This window comes from Astatotilapia calliptera, chromosome 9 (assembly GCF_900246225.1).
Source record: "Astatotilapia calliptera chromosome 9, fAstCal1.2, whole genome shotgun sequence".
NCBI lineage: Eukaryota > Metazoa > Chordata > Actinopteri > Cichliformes > Cichlidae > Astatotilapia > Astatotilapia calliptera.
This window is the reverse complement of record NC_039310.1, coordinates 5306637-5330074: the sequence shown is the minus strand read 5'-3', so window position 1 is coordinate 5330074 and position 23438 is coordinate 5306637. Positions and strand designations below refer to the sequence as shown.

Sequence of the window (23438 nt, the reverse complement as noted above, 5' to 3'; positions counted from 1 at the left end):
GATCCTTAGACTATGATGACCTGGATGACTGAGAACCTCCACAGACGCTTGTATGAGTATTTACTGATCTACTGAGAGTTTCCTAAACAACCATCTACAAGGTTGGCAGAGAATGGTCCAAAAAATAGAAAATTTCGATGTAGCATGCTTTGATGGGACTGTCGATGTGATTTGGCACTATGTAAATAAAATGGGTTATAATGCCCGTGAGATTTGCCACACTGCTTTTCCCCACTTTTGATGAGAAGGTCAGAAATTGGTTAAAAGTAAATCAGAGCTGCAGTCATATAATTAATGATACAATAAACCCACAGTTATTCATATTTTATCATTTTTTTGATGGATCTTGATCTTATTAACCTCTTCTTTCTTACACTATACATTGTATTTTTCTTTAGTTATGCGTATTTATGATAGTGTGTGCAGAGAGGCACACATCACACACACTGTCTATAACACATAAAAACATTGGCTGGTCTGAAGAGTCTTGATTCCTGCTGCGATATTGGTCGGGTCAGAATTTTGCATAAATATGAAAGCATGAACCACACACTTCGGGCACACTGGGCACAGTTTAAACATCACAGCTTACTTGGGTACCGTTGCTGACCATGCCCATCCCTCCAGCTGTCAGAAGATAATGCATCATATCACAAACCTCAAATCAATTCATGATCTCCATAGTAACCAGATCTCAATCCAATAAAGCACCTTTGATATTTGGTATAATGGGAAAATTGTATCACACATGATCCTGAAGAAAGCCTAGTGTTTTCCTGTTCTTGCTGGATACAGGATTTAAGGAGCTCTACTCCTACAAAGTCAATCAGTGAAAGATGACGAAAATGCAACTTGCTGAAATATATATATATATGGGTTCTTCCTTGTGCAAATGAGAGATCACAGCACACAGACCAGATCAGAAGCTTTATTGGTCTCAACAAATACTGACAAACAGCAAAGAGAAGTTAGACAAAGGCCCTAATATCAGCCCACTGTTGGAAACATGAAAATACCCGCCTGGACCTGTTACAGTGAAAACCTGAGGAAAGCTGTTGTGTAAACTAGAATTTGCAAACTCAAAGTGTGCAACAGACCACTGCAGGCCAGGATATGCTGATCTGAGTTAAGGTCTACAGCTCAGCTCCTGCTGCGCCATCACAGAGGAGAAGAGGTCAGAGAGAAGCGAGACGAACTGAAGTACAAATCTATAGATCTATGGTTACTCTAAAATAAAACTCTATACAAACACGGTAGATAACAAAACAGACTGTAACACGAGAGAATAAAATTATAAATATAGACTTTGCAATTATTCCAAAGTTAAAAAATTTCTTCTGAAAATTCAGAGTTATTGAACAGTTATTTTATTGATTGTTTACGAGACGCAGCCAATTACACATTTCCACAACCTGACAGATCCCAGCAGAGGTGGCAGGATGATGCTAAAAGTTAACAGGATTAGTAATGTAATGAGGAGAGAGCACATAGTACTGTGATCATGGTAGAAATCTGACTGATGAGGCCTGAATGAAGACAATGGTTTTGTTCATCTCAGCATGGTGTTGCATCTCATCAAGACACTGCGAAGTCAAGAAGAAGTCTAATAAAGTTCACCCCAAAATTAAATGGACATGGACCTTTGGTCTCTAGGGCTACGTGTGCACGCAGATGCAACTTACCCAGTTTTGGAGACCTATGCAAACATCTCCATGAATAATATCTGTTTATGTAATTTTGGGACTTTTGATGATGTATTTGATGTATTTTGTGTAATACTATTTTAGAATGTTCATTTTTCTCTTTTTTGAAATTCTAATGCCATTCTGTAATTAGGAGAGTTTTCTCATAACACTGTAATGATGTTTAAGATTTTCTAGGAATTACAGGTTTTGATTTTTACACACTCAACACAATGATGAGACTCGTGTTAATTATGGAAACCTTTTCAGTAAACCGGACTTTTGTCACTGTGAGACCGAAATGCAGTTGTGAATATTTCAAATAAATGTCTGAATTTTTCTTTTCTTCATGTGAGGAATAATTTCTGTCATGTTTTTAACTCTCTTTCGTGGAACCAGTGCTTTACTAAAATCAATGCAACACTTTTTGTTCACAGAACCCTTTTCTTACAATAAAAATCTGTTGATAACTTACGTTTGCATTAGAGGACAAATAAAAGGACTTGACTCTGAGTAGCGCAGTCTGTTTAATGTTCTGATGGGGCCTTTTTTAATTTGACATGCGTGTTTTGATTTTTTTCCCTGATATCTTAACATTACAAGTAAATATGATCAAATAAAGCAACTTGGATCAGATAACGGTGAAACTACTTCCCAGGACTGATTTACAGATAAAATAACAAAACTGAGAAATCTATCTCAAGATGTTTTGATGCAGATTTTTTTTGAACATCTCAGACAATCGACTGAGCACAGCCATGTTTCCTGGCAGAACTGCCACTGCTGATCATACAAGTTGTAAGTCCCACTTAAAGCTTTGCCTCCAGTTTTTAGTTCACCTGAATAAAGCTGTGCCCCATCCAAAGGGCAGTTTCCCTAAGTGACGGTTGGTTGTTTTCACATGAAGTGATAATGATGACAGTAACTGAATGTCGAAATGACGTCACAGGACCTGCCAACAGAAAGGTCACTGTAACGTCAAACAAATTCAGGTGACAACAGGATGGAAAACATGGCTCGTCCAGATCAGAGAATAAGGGGTAGATGCCATGGTAATGGGGTCTATCAGGTTTGGATTTGGTCAGTTACGAGCTGCAAATGTCAAGTATTGGTATGCTCAACATGTGATTGGCTCCTATCCTTAGCATGTGATCGGCTTCTGTCCTCAGCGTGTTTGAACATCAGGATGGAATTGTAGATCTTGAGGGCAGGGCCGAGTTTGATTGACATAATCCGGATGATGTCCCGCTGGGTGAGCAGGAGGAAGGCCCGTCCATCAATTTGCTAGAACAGAAGCAGGAACAGATCAGATCATTGCCACTGTCACGTCATTAGCTCTACACCACCAGATCATCTCGTCCGGTCATCTCACCTCGTCTCTGAACTGTTTGGCCTGTTCCTCACAGCCGGGGAGAGACTCTATGAAATCTGACACCTTAGAGGGAAAGAGCGAAAAAAATCCATTTGTCATACATACAGTCAGTAAAATGTGTGCAACGCAATGTACGTTAATACAAATAAATTGAATGAGCACTCTTATTTACTATTAGTGAACTACATAGCTGCAGCATCTCTTTGCTCTCTGACCTGTTGGACGCTCCAGTGTTGGACAGTCTCAGCGTGGACTCCTGCAACACCTGGCAACAATTTGCGGTGTTGCTCCCAGCATAGTGACAGGTCGCGGCTGGGCTGTGCTGACATGGCTGAGAGGAAGACAGACTGGTGGAGGGCGGCCTGCAGACTGGATTCTAGAGGTCAGAAACACCAGTCAATGACAACCACACGGCAAAACCTCAACAACAAAAATGACAACACCTTAGTACCAAACAGCAGTGGCTTCATAAACAAACACAACCAATAACAGTGAGAACAATTTTAAACTCCCCAAATATAGAAATTTCTATTCAGTGGTGAAAGCAACCAACAGGGGAGTGAACAGCAACATTGATTTACAATATGAAATGTTAATGTGGTGAGACGTCATCCACAAACACTGTTTTTCACAGTAAAACACTGCGAGACCAGCAGAAACCCCGCAGAGACCTGCCACATACCAAATATGAACTTATTTAATATGTGAAGAGTCAGCAGGTCTCACCACTAAACACTAAGATGGGCATCACGTGATCCTGATCAATCAGCCGATTGGTAATTGGAAAGACTCGGATGTCCTTTACAGGATTAAGCACACAGAGAACAACTAAAACAGCAGCTACCATGGTGAAATGTTTCCATAGAAACAGCCACCTTATCTGCCTGCTGTTTCCATGGAAACAGTGAAGAGAGCAATGTTGTTTCCAGAGTGTGGATGAGTTTATATGTCAGTGACCGCTTCCACCATCACAAACAGCAGCGTTGTAGTTTCACCTTTTTTATGCCACAAAACAGCTGGAACACATCCTGTGATGCTGCAGCTGCAGATATGTCACACCTCACTTTTATTTCTGAAACATATGTATCTGCTTTCTGTCTTATATGTAAGCTCCCATTCAAAAAGAGGGGCTGATGCATCTCAAGCTGTGTGCTAACGGACCCTGACCTGAAGAAGTTCAACACATAAAAATCAGGTATTATCAATGACAGATTGCATTTTATACAGGCTTAGGCTGATTTTAATCTAATTTCAGGTTTATTTTAAGCTTGATTATAATAATAATAATAATAATAATAATAATAATAATAATATATAGTATGAGGCTAATTTTAGGGGTAGACCAACTGTGGGTGTAGGGAGAAATTGATAGGTTACACTGCAGAACATGTTAGAGTACTGCTACACTTTAAACTGCTTATGTCTGTAGTATGTTTCTGCATACAGCAGTTCAAACATGAATATCTGTGTTTGTATTCAGTAGTTTAGCTGCTGTTGTCTCTCTGAAACCTGACGTCAGCGGTTTGGTGAATTCTGCAGTATAATGCAGAACAGTGAACAGTGAAGGAGCAACTCTCCACTTTAAACAGCCCACCACCACCCTCCCCTCTCTCCCAACTTAGTACCTGGGCTGAGGACTCTGAGATGAGGCTCCTCCTCTTCCTGTTTCACACGAAGGAATGTGGTTGGCTGGGGCATTCGGGTGGTTCTAGCCATAAAGGAGAATACAAGACAACCATTATGAGTGGAAAAAAAACAAAGGAAATAAAACAGCATTCTACTGTGAGTCCACTGTATTTTCACTCTACTGTGAGTCTATATTAAACTTAACTATTCAGAATCACTTGTGTATTTGAACAGGTTTTACTCACTGTGGGATCTCACCCTGTTCTCAAGACAGAACTTATTAAGCCAATTATTCTAAGTCATCTAAAGTGATGGAAACCTTCAATTCAATTCAGTCTTATTTATACAGCGCCAAATCACAACAAGAGTCACCTCAAGGTGTTTTATACTCTAAGGTAGACCCTACAATAATACATACAGAGAAAAACCCAACAATCATATGAGCCAATATGAGCAAGCACTTTGGTGACAGTGGGAAGGAAAAACTCCCTTTTGACAGAAAGAAACCTCCAGCAGAACCAGGCTCTGGGAGGGGCGGCCATAAGCCGCGACCTGTTGGGGTGAGGGGAGGATGACAGGACAAAAGCCATGCTGTGGAAGCTTGAAACTTGAATTACAAGTATGATTCAATGCAGAGAGCTCTATTAACACATAGTAAGTGAGAAAGGTCACTGAAGAAGAAACACCCAGTGCATCATGGGAATCACCCTACACCTATTGCAGCATAACTAAGGGAGGATACAGGGTCACCTGGTCCAGCCCTAACTATATGCTTTACCAAAAAGGAAAGTTTTAAGTCTAATCTTAAAAGTAGAGATAGTGTCTGTCTCCTGAATCCAAACTGGAAGCTGGTTCCACAGAAGAGGAGCCTGAAAACTGAAGGCTCTGCCTCCTATTCTACTTTTAATTAGTCTAGGAACAACAAGTAAGCCTGCAGTCTGTAAGCTAAGTGCTCTAATGGGGTGATGTGGTACTATAAGGTCATTAAGATAAGATGGGGCCTGATTATTTAAGACCTTGTATGTGAGGAGCAGGATTTTGAAGTCAGTTCTGAATTTAACAGGGAGCCAATGAAGGGAAGCCAATACAGGAGAAATCTGCTCTCTCTTTCTAGTCCCCTCCAGCACTCTTGCTGCAGCATTTTGGATTAGCTGAAGGCTTTTCAGGGAGTTTTAAAGACATCCTGATAATAACGAATAACAGTAGTCCAGCCTTACTGTTTGAATGTGGTCAAGTGTGTTTTTAGGTTATATAATCTATCTTATATAACATCTACTCAACTATCACCCACACACACTGCAAAATATGAACTTTATTCTGAAAATGAGAAAGTTCCTGAAGAAATTTTATTATGCCAGTGCATCATCAGTAGCCAAAAGGAGCTGAGGATTCCTTTCTGGAGGTTGGAAGAAGTATTGGCAGCATAATGTGGGTACTTTGAAACAACCCAAATAAAGCCAGCTAAAAAGAGGTGACTCAGGCTTGAAATGTCAAAATTATTTTAAAAGGCCAAAGTATTTACAGCCATCCTGTTTACACAGCAATAACCATAAATCAAGTCAATGAGGCAGCCATAGGGCAATAATTTGTAGAGAAAAAAAATCATGAACTTTCATGAACACTGATAATTAACTGTAATATTGTTGAGCTTTTATTTTGAAAGTCAAGTATTACTTGTTGAAATAATTATATGTATGATGTAATTATATGTATGCTAAAATAATTAGAAAGCTGAATTTGTGTTTCAGTGTGAAAGAGGCAACTATAAAAGTTATTTTATTATTGAATTTTACTTTGAAAGGTCAACACATTTAAACACTTCCTGTTTGTAAAGTAGTACTCATAAAAGAAGCAGTATGGCGTCTTTAGAATGGTGGCAGTTATTAATGTGCAGAGGTAGCACCGCAGAGAGAACACCATGTGACAATTTATTTGCAATGCCAGATGTAGATGTGATAAAAACACACAGCGTACGAAGCCACCTAATCCTAAATTTGCTCAGTGAATTCAGAGATGACCTGGAATTTCCAGCTAAAAGGAGACATGGAATTCCAGCATAAACAAAGCTTCTTCAAACGTTTCCATTTTTGGTGTTTTTTACTGTAGCCTTTGTGGCCAAAATGTTACTGTTAAAGGGGTTGATGTGAAGTACTTAAAGAAGGGACAAACCAGGGTGGAGACAGGAACCTATCCTGCAAGTAATCAGGCCTTGGTGGACATCAGGCATGGGATGTGTGAACAGCAGCACATTTTTCCTTTTGATGTTTGGAATTGATTCGACAGATTGAAGGTGCCGTTTGGTTTTGTTAATAAATTCTATAACGTATAGCAAAAATTGTCATAATTTCAGGACCATGGGCAGTGCACACCATTTTCAAAGTCAAAGTCAATTTTATTTATATAGCACATTTAAAATAACCGTTGACCAAAGTGCTGTACATTTCAAATAATCAAAAGAGATAAAAGCATAGGAAGACATGACAACATTTTAAAAAGAAGTTTTGAGTAAGAAATAAGACAAATAAAAGTAGTAAAAAGTCATTCTGATTTAAACGCGAAGGAATAAAAGTGGGTTTTCAGACAGGATTTGAAAGTGTCTAATGTTGGGGAGGTCCTGATGTGAAGGGGCAGTCACAGCAAAGGCTCGATCTCCTCTGGGCTTTAATCTGGAGCATTTGGAGCATTTGATCTGCAGACCTCAATGATCTTGCAGGACTGTACCAGTTCAAAAGATCAGAAAGGTATGAGGGTGCTAACCTGTGCAATACCTTAAAAACAAATAATAAATCTTAAAATCAATTCGAAAACTAACTGGCAGCCAGTGTAAGGATCCTAGTATGGGGGATGTGTGGTCTCACTTGCGTGTGCCAGTTAGTAACCCTGAAGCCTGAAGCCTTTTGGACCAGCTGAAGTTAGCTAACTGATGACAGACTAACACCTGAGTAAAGACTATTACAAAAGTTGAATAGCTCTCTCAAAGTCTCTGGAACAGAGGAATGGCTTCACTTTTGTTAGTAGCCGGAGATGAAAGAAACTGGTTTTGATTACAGCCTTGATCTGTTTATCAACCATTGATAAACAGTTAGAGTTCTTAATGATATTCTTGTAATTACTGATACTGGACGCTCTATGGTCCCTGTTTTATTGGACCTCTCTTGATATGGTGGACCATAACATCTTATTATTAAGACTTGAGCACACTGTGATACCCACAGAGGCACTGCCCTTGACTGGTTTAAATCATACCTTGCTGACAGGTCCTTTTTGGTTAACTTGGGCACCTTCCTCTGCACTGGCCTGTTGCAGTGTGCCTCAAGGATCAGTTTTAGGCCCTATTCTTTTTCATTGTATTTGCTCCCTTTAGGCGCAATCTTTGAAAATACAATATTAGAGCAGGGCGATATGGCCAAAAATATTTGAAAATTTGTGATAACGATATAACTGACGATATAATTGATGCGAGACAAAATACAACTCCACAACTTTACTAGCGCAAAAAACCCCCATCCATTTATTTTAACTTAAACAAGCAGCTGTTTTTTATATGTATTAAAGCTATCTAAAAATTTAACAGTGCAAATGCAAATTCCTTGCTGAAAGTTTAACCAAAAGGCATTTCCAGTAGAAATGGGCTGACATATCCTCAGCATAACCATGTATAATATCCACTGAAGATAAAAAGAGGTGCTTTGCAACATTAAACTGCTTTGTGCCAAATAAAAAAGTCAAATATGTATTTTTCGGGCCATAAGGTGCACGGGATTATAAGACACATTAAGCAAAACAGTCAGATAAATCAAACTTTATTCAACTCATTCTTCCCATGTTGTTGCAGTATATTAATGACTAACCTTGTATTGTGGATGGATTATCTCAGTTGTTCTCCTGACTGAAGTTTGGTCCGTTTACAGCATCCTGCCATGCGATTGCATTTGTCCCTAACCATCAGGAACCCTCACGTTAACTTTTATCGAGGGGAAAAGTGTTAGCTTAAATCCTCCAGCTTCACTGTTTATGTTATGCCAACATAGCTGTGTCACTAGCGATCATGTAGCACATCATTATATACCAGCTAGCCCAACATCAGTAATCCTACAAACGTCACTGCTGTTTAGTTTTCTGTCTTCATTTATGTTGGAAGTGATAGCAGAGCTGTACGTTTGAATGCTTTCAGAAATCTCTCAGTCAGAACATGCTACATCATGCTTAGGTAGCTAGCGAAACTAGCGAGCTAACATCCGCTAGCTTCCTGCTAACTTCTAACTCCGTTAAATGTAATAAATTCTGTTTTCATGGATGCCTGGATGTTATACTTCATAGTTACACCTGGTAAAGCAGCAATGCTGATCATTTTATTAAAGATGTTCCACATGAGGACCTGGAGAAGCTTATTCACGCTTTTGTGACCTCCAGGTTGGATTATTGCAATTCCCTGTACTTCAGTCTTCCCTCCTCCTTAGACTGCAAACAGTCCAAATTGCGGCGGCCCGCCTCCTGACTGGTACCAGGAAATTCTGCTCTATTACTCCTGTTCTAGCTGGCTTGCACTGGCTGCCCATTAAGTACCGTATTCAATTTAAAATATTACTGCTCATGTCCAAAACCATTAATAAATTAGTGCCGAGTTATCTTAGTGAACTTCTTAAGCCACATAATCCTGCTAGAACACTTAGATCTGCTACTCAACTACTTCTGACACAACCTAGATCTCGGCTGAAGTCTTGGGGTGACCGTGCGTTTGCTGTGGCTGCCCTGGTACCGTGGAATAACCTCCCCCTCGCTATCCGCGCCTCTGATTCTATTGCACTGTTTAAATCACGACTAAAGACCCACTTATTCAATCTTGCCTTTCCTTCTAGTTAACATTTCACTTATGATTTCACATTATGTACTTTTATGCTTATTTTAATTCTTTGTTTGATATGTATCTGCTGCTTCTCCTATGTATCTGTGACAGTGATCTGCTTGCATACCTAGTACTTGCTTTGGTCCTACTTCTATTTACCTTTCTTTTATTCTCTATGTTTACTTGTTAAGCACCTTGGTATACCCTTGGTTTATAATTCGTGTCAAAAATCACTCCTAGGTTCCTTGCAAAAGGTTTTCTTTTTTTCTATAAATTTCTAAAGGGCCAAAGTCGTAGTGGTCACAGGGACCAAACGCAATGACCTCTGTTTTTTGTTCATTTAAATTAAGAGAGTTTAAAGCCATCCATGCCTTAACTTCTTTCAAACAATCTAATAAAACCTTTAGAGGACACACAGATTTAGATTTCAGTGGCAGGTAAATCTGTGAGTCGTCTGCATAACAATGACATGATTTTTTTTTTTTTTAATTGAGCCCATTGGGAGCATATAAATCGAAAAAAGGACTGGGCCAAGAATGGACCCCTGCGGAACCCCACAAGAAAGTGAGGTTTCTACACTCATGAGCTGCACTACATTTTTTATTTGCGGGCCTACACAAATTCAGCTGCATGCATTATGACAATATATAATATATAGATCACAAATGTACACACGCACAACTCCCTCGTGAAATCTCTCAAATTCACTTTTTTCACTAGATTACAAGGTTCTTGTGAGATTGGGCATGTCCAACTCAAACTTTTGTAAATCACCCATAAAACTACTCACACCAGTGCTATTTGGGGAATGTACTCACATGCTATTTCGCCTCATTTAGGTAATCTGGCTCTTTGTATCAATCATAAGACTGGGATTATTCTTTCTATGTCTGCAACCCTGCTAGGGTCCACTCAGGTTAGAGTGACAAAAATTTCATTATCACATAGTGAGCATCAGAGTCCGTGCGGATGTCTGTGTGCCTCCCTGATTTTGTGAGTGCACAGACTCATCTGCGGAAAATTTTAAAAGCCAGATAAAGAGACAGCTGGAAATAGGGGCTGAATAGTCTAATAAACCTGATTTATAATTGTGTGGCTCGATGCGATTCCATTAGCACAGTTAATGATGAGGCAGTAGGAGATAGAGATATGTCTGAGTAATGTCCCTGATTATGGGCTAATTTTAGGGCCACTTCTCTTACAAACACTTAACAGGCAAACAGAATCTTGCCTCATCTGCTCACTCTCACCTGTCTGTCAGCCTTCTTCTCTTGCCAAGAGGAACCAGCAGCTCCTCGTCTCTGGGTTCTGCCTTCTGAAAGCTCGTGCTGTTTAACACAGAGAGAAACAGATACCATGTAAACATCACTTGTTTTTCAGAATTATTTGCAGGACAAAATAATGACCGGCTGTTATTCTTCTGGAATAATAGAAATAACAGAGATCCTCTTACTGTAGACGTCATTTCCCATTCTATGTTTGTTTACATGCTTGGAGAAGCTCTATTCTCAGATTTAACAGTACAAGATCCACAACAAAAGCATTTTCTCCACCAGTCTACAGTTACCTGTCTGACTGGTTGTCATGCTGGCGCACGGTGACAGGTATGAGGGTTATGACTCGCTCTCCGCCCAGCCTATCAGGAAGCACCATCTCCTTACGCATGTTAATGTCAGAATATGGACAGCCAAAGGCACTAGGTGACAGAGTTAGACAAACATTTAACAAAAGAGAAACACAAACACCGAGAAATTACAACCAAGCAAACACGAATCACCAACAACAGAAACAACGCAGCAAAACAAGTCAGCAAGCACAAGCATTACATTACATATGACTCCTCTGTATTTAGTCATAGGCAGGTACGCAGTATTTTGAACAAGCTGGAGGCGTGACAAAACTGGCTAAGTCCAACAAAAAGTGTGTGACAGTAATCCAACTGACACGTGTATTACTGTCACAGTAGCTGCTGGGTCTAAAACCCAACATTTCAGTCTTCTTCTCATTCAAATGTAAACAGTTCAAGGCTATCTGAGCTTTAATTTTCAGCAAGACATTCAATAAGTGGTGTAATTGAGATCCTTCTCCTTAAAGGTATGCTTTCTAAAAATGGATCCCAAAGGAAGGAAATAAAGTGAGAAAAGCAGTGGGTCTAAAATTTATCAATGACAAAAGTACAGAAATGTATTGCACATATCAGACGAGGCTTCCAAACATAAAGACTGTGAGGCATCAGGAACAGAGTCAATGGTCTTACGTGGGTTATGACAGTCAGATGCAATAATTCTCGATAAAGTCTTTAAGCAGTGCAGTGTTACAGATGGTCTTTTAAGATTTGAACTGACACCTGGAACTTGTCCTTCTTTGACCTGTGTTCAGCTCTGCGACACTCCCGTCTGATTGTACGAGTTCTATCGTTATCTATCAAATTTTGGGTCAGGGATCTGTGGGGCGGGTGAGAAAGGTACTTGTGATTTCTTTGTGTAACAGGTATCTGTGGTTTGTGAGACCGGTTTCTGTCACACTTAAAAGGGTAAATGTTCCTGCGATGGTTGTATGAGGTATTGTATATGTATATGTAAGGGAATTAACTGTAGTGTTTTGTATGAGACAGGTACCTGTGGTGTCCAGTGTATTTGGCTCCTTTGATGTGTCCGACTCCTCTGCAGCCTGCAGTAGGACATACTCCCTGAGAGGGGGAGGGCAGGTGGGACAAACCTGTCTCACACACATGATAACAATGAGTGAATCTGTCCTGCTATAACTTTCCTTCTGAACTGTAACACTGTCTGACCTGTCTGTCTGACTAGTCTGTCTCTCTCTGACCTGTATGTCTGACCTGGGGGGGGTTCCAGTGGATGTCCAGTGCGCTGACACCAGCCAACAGGATGCAGGTCGCAGAGGTCGCTGTCACACCACACATCGAACTGTGTCGACCACCCATCGTAATGAATCTGTAGACACACACCTTGTTAAATACTTGCTGGCATCAAACGTGCACACTTGACTATTGAGGTATCTCATGTCACGTCATGGGCGTGAGAGGTGCTTGGATGTGTGCTAGGGAAAAATGTGTACTCCCTGACTGGCTGCCAGTGGTTCTGGGAGGTTGCTGGCTACTTCTGGGTGAAATTGGGTACAAAGAAAGTGCTGCAGCAAAAACCTAATAGCGATTGCTCTTGGTGTTAGCAAATTGCCAGTTTGCCTGCATCTTGATGCATAAACTTTTCTGGACGGTCATCTGTAGTTTTTCATGCAAATATTAACTGCTAGCCAAGCAATAGTACCACTTGAAAAAATGCAACACAAACCGAAAATGGAGAAGATAAAATCTGTGTTTTAACAGGGGGTTATATGACTGGTTTATAAGCCTGGTTCGCTTGAATTTAGCAACTGTTTTCACAGTAATTCAACCTCCAGCAACCACTTACAACAAGTCAAGGAATACTTATTTTTCTCATGACTGGTTGTTGTCAGACATTCTGGTCTGGTCTCTGTGACTGGAGCCTTATTCACTAGGTCCTATATTCTGTCACATGTCCAAAATGGTAGATGAGTTAACGATTATCACTACATCACACACACAGATACACATTACCTTCACCCTGTAGTCCTCTGTGTCTGTTACTGTGGCAACGCGTATTAGCATAGGGTTTCTCCTGTCAACTGCCTCAAGCTTATGGTTCACCTGGAAACCATGTGGTGCTCTCTGTTGGACAAAAGTACAGAGAAAGCTCTAAGTTACCAGAAACAGCTTCCTGATTGGCTTCATGTTTGCATGAGCCTCCTCAATCCTCACCAGAATAAAGGCTGAAATAGGAGCAGCAGTAGAACCGGTCTCCTGAAGGTATTCCTCCCAAACAAAGTTTTCAGGGTTGGGGTGACCTGCAAAATAAAGTACTACAGAGTTTTACAGAGGAATACTATATGGAAAATTATTATGTGTTTAAATTACTGTATAGGGTGTGTCGTCAATTAGCAGCTGGTTCATTTGTGCTTTGTCCTTCTCCCATATGCTCTTCCAGTATTGCTCAGTCTCCAACCTTGGTGATGCTGTTCTCATGTTGTTCCCCTGCCACTGAGAGTACACCTTGGATGGTTCTGCCTCCGATAGTTGGTCAACCTCACTCCGTGCTACCTTGATCTTGGCCCCTAGTCTCCTTCTCCACCGAGGGTACTGCTTTTTTTGGCTATTCAAATGGTAACTTAGCATCTCACTGATCACTGTTACCAGAGTGCAGATCAGCTGGTTGGTCTCAGTAATGGTCGCGGTAGGTATTGTCCGTAGTGCTGCATTCACATCACCTAGTAGATCTTCAGAGGGTTCCGAGGGTACTTCACATAATCTTGGTAACAGGCTACGGAGTGTCCAGGTTTCAAGCTTCATCGTGATCCTATCTTTCAGGTCAGTTCCTCCTGAACGCACCGCTTCCTTCCTCCATTACACTTGGGGCTTAGTACCCAATCTCAGGTACCCGACCTGGCGTCCAGGCTCCCCCTTGCCGTAGCATTTGTGTTGCACCTCATCAATCCCTAGCTGTCAGAGCTGTTCCTTCTTTCGAATTTTGGAACACTGAGCTACTAGTTGTTTCGCCATCAGTCTGGATGCTGGGTATCGATGTGTGAGTGTGTTTGTTATTTGCCTGTCATTCTATGGTAATGTAAGTTTGTAAGCATAGAGTTCAGAAGGACTGCATACCCTGTGGCGCAGTAAGAGGTCGTCCCTGTTCTTCACACCAGCCCACCGGATGGATGTATGGACTGCTACTGTCACACCTGGTGGATCAGTACAACCATCAATCCATATACCCGGTTTAAAACACGTTAAATAATAAATATCAAGTGACATGAAACAGCTCCAACACTACAACCTAAAAATACTGAAAACAGAAAAAGTCTGTCGTCCTTCTGTCTCACCAGTAATCATATGTGTCATCCCAGTTGTCAAAGTGAACAAGGAAGCAGTCATCGATGACATCAGCAACAGAGGCGACACAGACAAGTCCAGGATTCTTTCTGTCGACTGCCTCCAATTTCATCCCCACCCTGAACCCACATCCCTAAAAGACAGGCAGGGGATAGACAGATACGTGGGTCAGACTGACAAGAGTGCAACAGGTGAACAGAAAGGTTCGACAGACAGACTGTATACTGACTCCAGTGCAACACTTGAACAGGGCTGCTGGTGCAGACTGAGAGTCTGTGGACTGAAGGTACTGCTGCCAGTCAAACTCTGTCTCACTGTGACCTGCAGACAAACAGACAGGTGTGGTAACCCATGCCATGTAGTTACCTCTGAAGGGACTGGTCCACTTGTTTTTTACCTTTAGGTGGATGAAGCTTGTGGTTGTGCTCTTTACACCAGCCTGCCGGTCTAATATTGGGTGAATCTGCATTTACCCAGAAGTCATAACACTCTGAGTACCCATCAATATGAAGGCGTAGCCGACAGCCAATCGCCTGATAGAGACAGGAGGCCAATGAGACTAGATCCAAGCAGGAATGCGTATGTGGATGTGAGTGACAATTTTACCTCTGCAATGGTCACCACACAAAACATGGAGGGGTGCATTGGGTCAATGCCTTCCAACTTCATCCCAACTTTAAAACCAGTTTTTCTACTAGGAAAGGTCTGGGACTGAGTCAGGTAAAAGAGACAGAAACAGGTCAGAGAGAGTCAGGCAGAGATCAGACACATGTTTTCTTTTTTTTACTTTTAAATACTTTAAAGATAGTTAAAGTATTTGCACAACAATTCAGACAGCATAACAAACTTGCTAACCATTATTTAAAGATAAAAATTGTTCTTTAACATTTTGTGTTTGAGTTCCAGCAGTTACAGTGATGCAGATTGCAGTGCAAAATCACACTGGGTTTTCAGCAGGAAATACATCTTTTTTATTTTCACTATTTTTGGAACCCTATCTATACCTGAAAGACTAATACCCAAATCTATTATTTATCATTCTAATTTGAACAAATCAAACACCTTGGAACTGTTAAGTGTATAAAAAGGCTAAAAGGTTGAGTGTGTTTTTGTAGCTAGAGGGTGGTGGGGCATTCGGTGGATCTTTGAGCCAAAGACAAAAAAGGTTGTCACTTAAAGTATTGGCTGGGGATTGGCAGCACAGTGGTGCAGTGGCTAACAGTGTTGCCTCACAGCAAGAAGGTGCAACCAATTTGGTCGCACATGCGACCTAATCTGTCAATCGTGCAACAAAAGAAAATCCTAGGTCACACTAGTGCGACCAGCCATTCGAAAAAAAAATGTGTGTCTCTGTGTGGTCAACAACAGACACACATTATGCTGATATCGTGGTCTAAACCAATCAGAGATAGTCAAGGGCAGGACTCTGATTGGCCGTGGTCCAGATATTCCTGTAGGCCTACACGTGTGTGCGTTTGAAAGAGTAGGCAGATAGAGAGAGTTGAGCAGCCTAGGCCCAATAGAAGTGGATGTAGCTGTGGGTAATAAGAAAAGATGAAAAGAACAATTGATAACGTTTTCGTTAAGTTAAACCCTGATCCGTTCGAAATTCATAGCCAGTGCTCTGACACGGAGCCATCAACCTCTCAGGTTATGTCGAGCACTGGTCCGGAGACAGCATCAGATAACGAGCCACATACCATCGACTCCGAAGAGAGCCAGTTTCCCTGGCTGAGATACAGTAAAGCTGACAACATGATGCACTGTATTTACTGTGGTGATTGTGGAAAGACCATGGCCGGCAATACTGCATTTGTGACTGGTGCTAATACGTTTCAAATTGAAATGCTGAAAAAGCACGGTGTATCCAGACAACACATTATACGCCGCGATAAATGCACTGCAGGCAGCAGCAAACAGGTCGTCAGAGGAGACCGAGATAATGATTACGTTTAACATTGCCTACGATACTCCCAAAGAAGAAGTTCCGTTCACTAAGTTCAAGTCTGAAATACGTTCAAGCCCTTTTTCTTCACAAGAAAAAGGGCTTGAACATAAACCCCACGTACAGAAATGATGTGGTGTATGCCCAGTTTATAGATAAGATATCGAGCTGTTCAGATATTCAGAGGTTAGGTTTGAAGACTGAGACACTTTGAGGCACTTCTAATTTAGATTTTCTTTTTATTTAACATATTTTGAGATGTTATAAGTTTAAATTTCAGCTCAGTGAAGCACTTTAAGCACAAGCACTTTTTCAGTAACGTGTTTCTCTTGTAGAACTGTGCTCCAAATAAAGAACTTTGTGCTGACAAGATTGTTAGTAAATCCTTTACACATCAATATCGTCTGTATGGACAGCAATGTTCAAAAAAAAGTGAACATGTAAAACTGCGGTGTTAAGCAATGCAGTTGAAAAATTTGGGTGCTCCTAAGAAAAAACGTTAGGCGCACCAGTGCAACAGTGTGTTGCACACTGTGTTTTCCCTGGCTTCCTCCCACAGCCTCTCTCTCTGTGTTAGCCCTGCGACAGACCTGGGTGTACCCTGCTTCTTGCCCTATGTTAGCTGGGATAGGTTCCAGGCTCTCCCTGATGAGGAAAAGAAGAAGAAAAAGGACGGATGGATTTTCTGGTGATTGTGTTTTTTATTTTGAATTTTCAGTTGCGTTCAGGTATTCTAGCAATTATCAGCTGGTCTCTCATGCTGTGTATTAGGAATTACAACACGGTTAACTTAATTTGCAAGTTTTCTTATTGACAGTTTCAGTTTGTTCAGTTAAAGGTTCAACAGTTGACTACAGTAATACTTGGATTTTCTACGATTTGAATTTGGATCCGTGGAAATTCTAAATTATTGCAGAATTCTTTGCATTTTTCATGTATTAGTATTAATAAATCCAGTTTTCTGTCAATGCTTGTTGAGAGACTGACTTCTGTTTCAGCAGTCTGTAGGTTCTTGGTGTATGTTTACAGCTCCAGCTTCAATTGTTTTAGATGTTTTAGCTCTGTAATGTTATTTTATCTGTTTTAGTAGCAGCCAATAAAATCCTCTCGGTCTGTTAAATTCCCCACTGTGCTATTTAATTTGTCACTGTTCTCTAATTGTTTTTACGTGTAGTATTGCCTGAGTTAATGGAATGAAGTTGACGCTGTTGTTGCTGCTGTCCCAAAAACAGCACATTCTCCCTCTTTCTACCTCCTCTTTGCTCTGGCTTCCTCTCACAGTCTAAAGACATGTACATTAGCTTTATTAGTGATTCTAAATTGGCAATGGACAGGAGGCAGAGAGTGAGGTAGATAGTTACCTCGGTAAAGACTGTGAGCGGAGCAGCTTCAGCCTTCTGCTCAGTTAGGTACTGCTGCCAGGACCAGGACCGCCTCTTCACATTCACTGAGGATCACAGATAATCACATCACTGCTCCAATTACTCTGTTTCATTTCTGCTTCAGTAACAGCTGTGACATACCTGCTGAAGTCACTGAAGGCCAAAAGCAGGCAACCTCGCAAAAATAAATGTGTATATATATCAACCCTTAGCAGCAAGTATGAACCACCTTTTTAAAGTCACGCCACAGCATCTCAATTGGATTTAGGTCAGGATAGGCCACTCGTTTTGTTTTTCTTAAGCTATTCAGAGGTGGACTTGCTGGTACGTTTTGGTTAATTTGTGCTGCAGTACCCAACAGCGTCTAAGCTTCAGGTCATGAACAGATGTCCCAACATTCTCCTTTATGTTGTTTTGATAGACAGCAGAAGTCACTGTTTCATTTACCACAGCGAGTCTTTCAGGTCCTGAGGCCGGAATCATTTTTCCACACAGGGCCATGTAAGTTTGGAATTTTTTCCCCTTGAAAATGAACACTTTCATTAAAGAAACTGCATTTTGTGTTTACTTTTGTTATTTTTGTCTAAAAGTACATCTGTTTGATGATCTGAAACATTTAAGTGTGACAAACATACAAAAATCCCGAAGGGGGCAAACACTTTTTCATACCACCATGTATATTTATATATATGTATATAGAGAAATAACACCTACATTTAGATACTGCATTTTATGTTTCCTTGTGTTATTTTTGTCTAATATTTAAATCTATTTGATGAGCATTTAAGTGTGACAAACACTTTTTCACACCACTGCATACACGTGTGTCTGCGTGTGTATATATATACATATATATATACACACACACAGACACACACACGACCAATACAAGGTTGTGTGGCTCTGTAAACATGACAATGTTTAACATCCTATATATGGCAATGAGGTATTTTCTTTAAGGGCAACACACACTGACAGTGACTCTTCTAATGTTTAATGTTAAGTTGAATGCTTTCTCAATAGCTCAATAACATATTAATGAAAATGCCAAGACTTTCATTAATAAGTTATTAGTGCAAAAGTCAAACGTTATTATAAAGATAAACTGTAATCCATTTTTATAAGAACTGTTAATTACTTATTAATTAAAAGCTAAACTTTTAACAGTCTAAGAAGCTATGGCACCCTGCATATGCTCATCAATACAGTTTTTGTTTACTACTAGCACCTTTTGAGCAGTTTTTGTCAGGCCTACATCGATACAAATACATGGATACAAACTCTAGTGAATATTAATTTAAATATGGGCGACATACATTAAATGTACATATGGACATATATAAATACATAAGCTACACATATATTCATCATCTTACTATAATACGATATACCACAATCGTGTACCAAGCTGTTATATATCACAAATGCCTGCACAAATATGTAAAACAGTTTGCAGACATTCACAAATTGTTACACCTTGCAGACTGAAAGGGATCTGGGTCCTAGCAGGTGAACTGTCAGTTTAAACAATAGGAAAAGATTATGTACATCAAAACAAATGAAAGTGGACACAAACAACAGTGAATATCTGGAAGAGAATTGTAAAAAACCCTGAAAGAAATGTTCTCATTGGTTAGGAATAAGTAGGTCTGATGATGATTAAGTTTCAGGATAAGAAGTGATCTTGCTACACAGCAAAGAGTCTGAAAGCTTTTCTTTAGATAAGACTCGCATCTGTGACATCAACTGGAAAGTGAAAAAAGATCCATGAAAACAAAGCTGATCTGCTAACAACTCGTTAATAAAGTTGGAACCATCTTGATGAACAATAATAATAATAATAATATTCTACACAATCTGAAAATGTGACATTCAAGAAAGTAATCTAACTTGTTTGAGTTATGTTTCATGAACCCAGAACGTTCAACTATTAACATCTGTGCTTTTTTATCTACTGCACAGTAAAAAAAAAAAGGCTGAATTGGGATCCTTCAAGTGTAGTAAGTCCACAGGTTTTGCAGGAGTTGTAAAATAAACCTTTAGCATCTGACTAAAATGCAATCTTAACGCTAACAACGGTGGATTTTACAGAAAGAGTTTACCCAGGTGAGTCAGGAGCTGAGTGTGTTACCTTGAGCGCTGCTGATTTTGCTCTTCATCTCTTGTCTTCTTCTTTGGTTCCTATCTGCTCAAACAGAAAAACAAACACAGAAGTAAAGTTTGAACTGATGTTGTTCAGTTAAAGTTCTAGCAGTTTATTATCTGAACCAGTCAGGTAATCAATGAATAAATCATTCAGTACATACTTAATAATCCAAGTGGGTGCAGCAAAAATCACACCAAGAACACAACACATAATCCTCAACGAGATGAGTGACAGCAACACATCTGCAAAAATTACTATTCGTTAATGATCTATTAAGGTAAGGACAACTGCTCTCCAAAATAAACAATAAAATATGATGTCTCCAGTTTGTGAAGACCACCTAAATGTTTCACAGTACCACTTTACTCTGTTACCCAGTGTTTCTGCTTCAGGCTCAGTCACATAAAAAAGAGCTATGTCATAAGTCATGGGTCACCTATTCTAATCGGAGACGTTATCAAACGATGATAAAATTGTTATTAAATATCTATAAAGAACATAAAAATCTAACTAAAAATGTGATGCAAGTGCAAAAAGGACGAGATTAAAGCTGCAGAAAACATTGTTGAAACAGTGTCAATAGGGAGCAAACAGCAGTCAAAATCTAAATAACAACTTTGGAATGTTCTTCAAGAAGCCTAAAATACTATTCCTGAAGACTTACTAAAGAAAGCTGCCTAAGACAGTTCAAGCTGTGTTGAAACATAAAGATGAAAAGCTCATAGAAAAGTATAAACTCTGTGTTTGCCTTATACACTGTATTTCCATTTATGTTTGCACATCTGAATAAATTGCTGCACCTTTTCCCCCATTTCCCCAGCAAAATATAAAGTAAATAGGTGTGGTTCACGACTTTTGCACAGTACTGTATGAAGTAAAACAAAATATATCTTGCATCCAAAAAAACTAAAATCATTAATATTTATAAATGTTAATCCATTTGCACTGTCAAGTGCAAGTGGATTAAATGTATGAACTTTTTCATAGTCACGTTAGAATTTCAGTTTCAGCAAATAAAAAGTGAAAGATTTAAGATTAGAATAGTCTTTTAAAGGAGCACAGAGACAAACATGTGATCTAAACTCCAAACTCACACAACAGCTATAACATCAACTACAAAAACCTCAACATCAACACCAGCATTTTGACTCTGAATCAACTAAATCACCAATGAGCTAATTGTCAATGATTTTTGACAAAAACATTGTGACTACACTTGTCATCATCTTTATCATGGCAGGAAGCAACGCCATTAAAACACACAGGAAGTCAACACACATTCACCTTCAAAATAAAATCCTACATGTATTTCGGGGCAACTGCATCACCTCTGACAAAATGAAACCCATCAGATTCTCAAAAACATTTGTGGCTGTCAGAAATATAAATGTAACAGATAATATATTGAAGATATTAATTAATCTTATATAATAACTATAAGATATTAATTATTTTTCATCTAAGGGAGTATTTTCATTTATACATCAGTTTGAAATGGTTAAAGTACTGAAACACTGAGTGAGTAAATATAACTGAGTGAGCATACTCAGTTATATTTATTCTTAATATACAGAGTAAAACAATCTCTCTGTAGCTGCTGTACCTTTGATTAAATTGTTATATGTGACTCAGTTAGCTTATAACACATTCTGTTTAAAATGTACAAAGTAAAGTTAAAGTTATGAAAGCACCCGAGGTGTACTTCTCCTGTTCTATAAATCTACACAGATCTCGTTTGGTTTACTGATAATTATTGTTTGGATCTCAAAATGTAGCTCAAAAAACTTTAGGAGTTTATTTTGATAGAATATTTTTGTTTTCAATTCAATTTATTTTTAAGAAAAGCATGATTTAAAAAATAAAGTCTAATTACGTCCCCCTGTCGGGTTTTTCCAACTCTCTATTGCGGTTTCTGGACTTTTATTGCAAAAAAAGACGACTGTAAAGATTTTGTTCTGCAGCAAAAGCTCTTATTATGAAGGCGCGATCGGAAGCGCGCCAAATGAGTGTGTCCCGACAGCTTCTTTCAGGAAACAAACAGCGGAATGAGGCGGCGGTCCGCGTCTCTCCCCGTCGCCCTGAGCGCCCCAGTGAACGGCAGCAACAGTGACAAATAGGCAGCTAAAGTAGCTACAGGGCCAGACAGAGAGGGACGAGGCGAACCGACCCAAGTACCGGAGCGCAGTATGAGACTTACCAACCGCGATGAGCCGTCTCAATCTGCTGACACACGAAACAACACGGAAACGCCGAGAAACGGAGCCTCTGCGCATGCTCGTGTAGGAGTGAGAGAGCGAGCGAAAGAGAGAGAGAGGTCAATATTCAGTAACTGATCCCGTTTGTGGCACAAACACTCCCATCCATTGTACTGCTCAGTAGTCAGAACACCTATTACAAATATTTAAAGAAATAAAAACTTTGATGTAATTTGCAGGACTTTATTATTTGGAGTCTTTCCTTTCCTTACTTAGTTCTTTACGTTTAGTAAAAATAACAAATACATTTTTAAAAAGCGTGCTTCCCCAGTGGGAAATTACTCCAGTACAGGCAAAAGCTCTGCATTCCGAACTTCAGCAAATGTACATTTCATTCAAAACTGATTTTTGTTTTTCCTTTTGTTTGATGGCTTACCACAAACCAATGGACCAAAAGAATGACACTATTTTGACATAGGTTTGATCTTAAGGATCTACTAGTTTGTGTTTGTGCATGACATTGCAGCACAAACATGTATTTGCAAGATAGACTGGAATAAATGATGACGCATCAAACATTACATAGGCTGCAGTGAATTTCTGTTGATGCAGGCTATTGAACTTTGAGGTTCCCAGTCAAACTTAGTTTTGAAGCACATGTTAAAAGCACTTTTACTCTTGTATTTTTCAAAAAAAAAAAAAAGATACCATACCCAAAATATTAACTCTCAAAAAAATAAAAGAAACAATCATAGGACATTTTGCAGAATTCAAATAAACAACAACAAACACTGTTTGTAATACCGGTAATACCGGTATAATGCTGGGCAACGATAAGAAAATGAAATATCGCAATAGAATATGGGGAAAACGCGCATGTGCAGTGTCTTTGTTTTCATATGCACATGGCGGAAAAAGCATGGCGGCGACGGAGAATGAGAAGGGCGAAAGCAGATTGTTGAATGAAACAGATGAACCAGAATTGGTTTGTAAAAATGCTGCAACTTCAGTGGTGTGGAACTGGTTTAGCTTTCGACCGTCAGATACACAACAAAGCACTATTTTTGGTAGCGCATGCTAGCATGCATGTAAGAGGTGTAGTGCTATTAATTTATGCTTAAGCACTGATCACATTGATCATACAAGTGATGTAGTGCATCCAAAGTGACAGTTTGAGTACATTAGAGAGCTATTATTAGAAGATCAAATATTAGAAAGATTTCATAAATGGATCAGAAAGCCAGCTGTGAATAGTTTCATTTCCATCTGTCTCAGCATCATTGTTATGGATGAGTCTTGGGGGTCCAAGCCCATTAC

At 39.6% G+C, this 23438-nt stretch overlaps 1 protein-coding gene across 2 annotated transcripts; it reads right to left on the bottom strand.

The window, feature by feature from the left end:
- Nucleotides 1–912: 912 nt before the first annotated feature.
- On the bottom strand, nt 913–22285 carry l3mbtl4 (L3MBTL histone methyl-lysine binding protein 4). Of its 2 annotated transcripts, XM_026179719.1 has the most exons (19): nt 22124–22184; nt 20087–20168; nt 19912–19965; nt 17760–17845; nt 15060–15164; nt 14851–14986; nt 14683–14774; nt 14444–14586; nt 14226–14302; nt 13326–13411; nt 13125–13235; nt 12366–12480; nt 12145–12244; nt 11094–11222; nt 10777–10854; nt 4680–4762; nt 3270–3430; nt 3055–3117; nt 913–2966 (listed from the first exon to the last, which is right to left on the bottom strand). In XM_026179719.1, the coding sequence occupies exons 3-19, from the start codon at nt 19937–19939 to the stop codon at nt 2784–2786; spliced, it is 1776 nt and encodes a 591-aa protein (XP_026035504.1). In that variant the 5' UTR covers nt 19940–19965; nt 20087–20168; nt 22124–22184; the 3' UTR covers nt 913–2783. The 2 variants fall into 2 exon arrangements, with proteins under 2 accessions (XP_026035504.1, XP_026035503.1); XM_026179718.1 differs by lacking the exon at nt 20087–20168 and having other exon boundaries at nt 22124–22285.
- Nucleotides 22286–23438: the final 1153 nt, after the last annotated feature.

Bases quoted from the DNA above. Each gene is read 5' to 3' on its own strand.
- l3mbtl4 (XM_026179718.1), bottom strand. From the start codon at position 22,199: ATGCGCAGAGGCTCCGTTTCTCGGCGTTTCCGTGTTGTTTCGTGTGTC. The intron at 15,165-17,759 runs GTAACTATCTAC...TACCTGACTCAG, and splicing joins CGCTCACAGTCTTTACCGAG to TCCCAGACCTTTCCTAGTAG. The intron at 14,775-14,850 runs GTAAAAAACAAG...GTTTGTCTGCAG, and splicing joins CAAGCTTCATCCACCTAAAG to GTCACAGTGAGACAGAGTTT.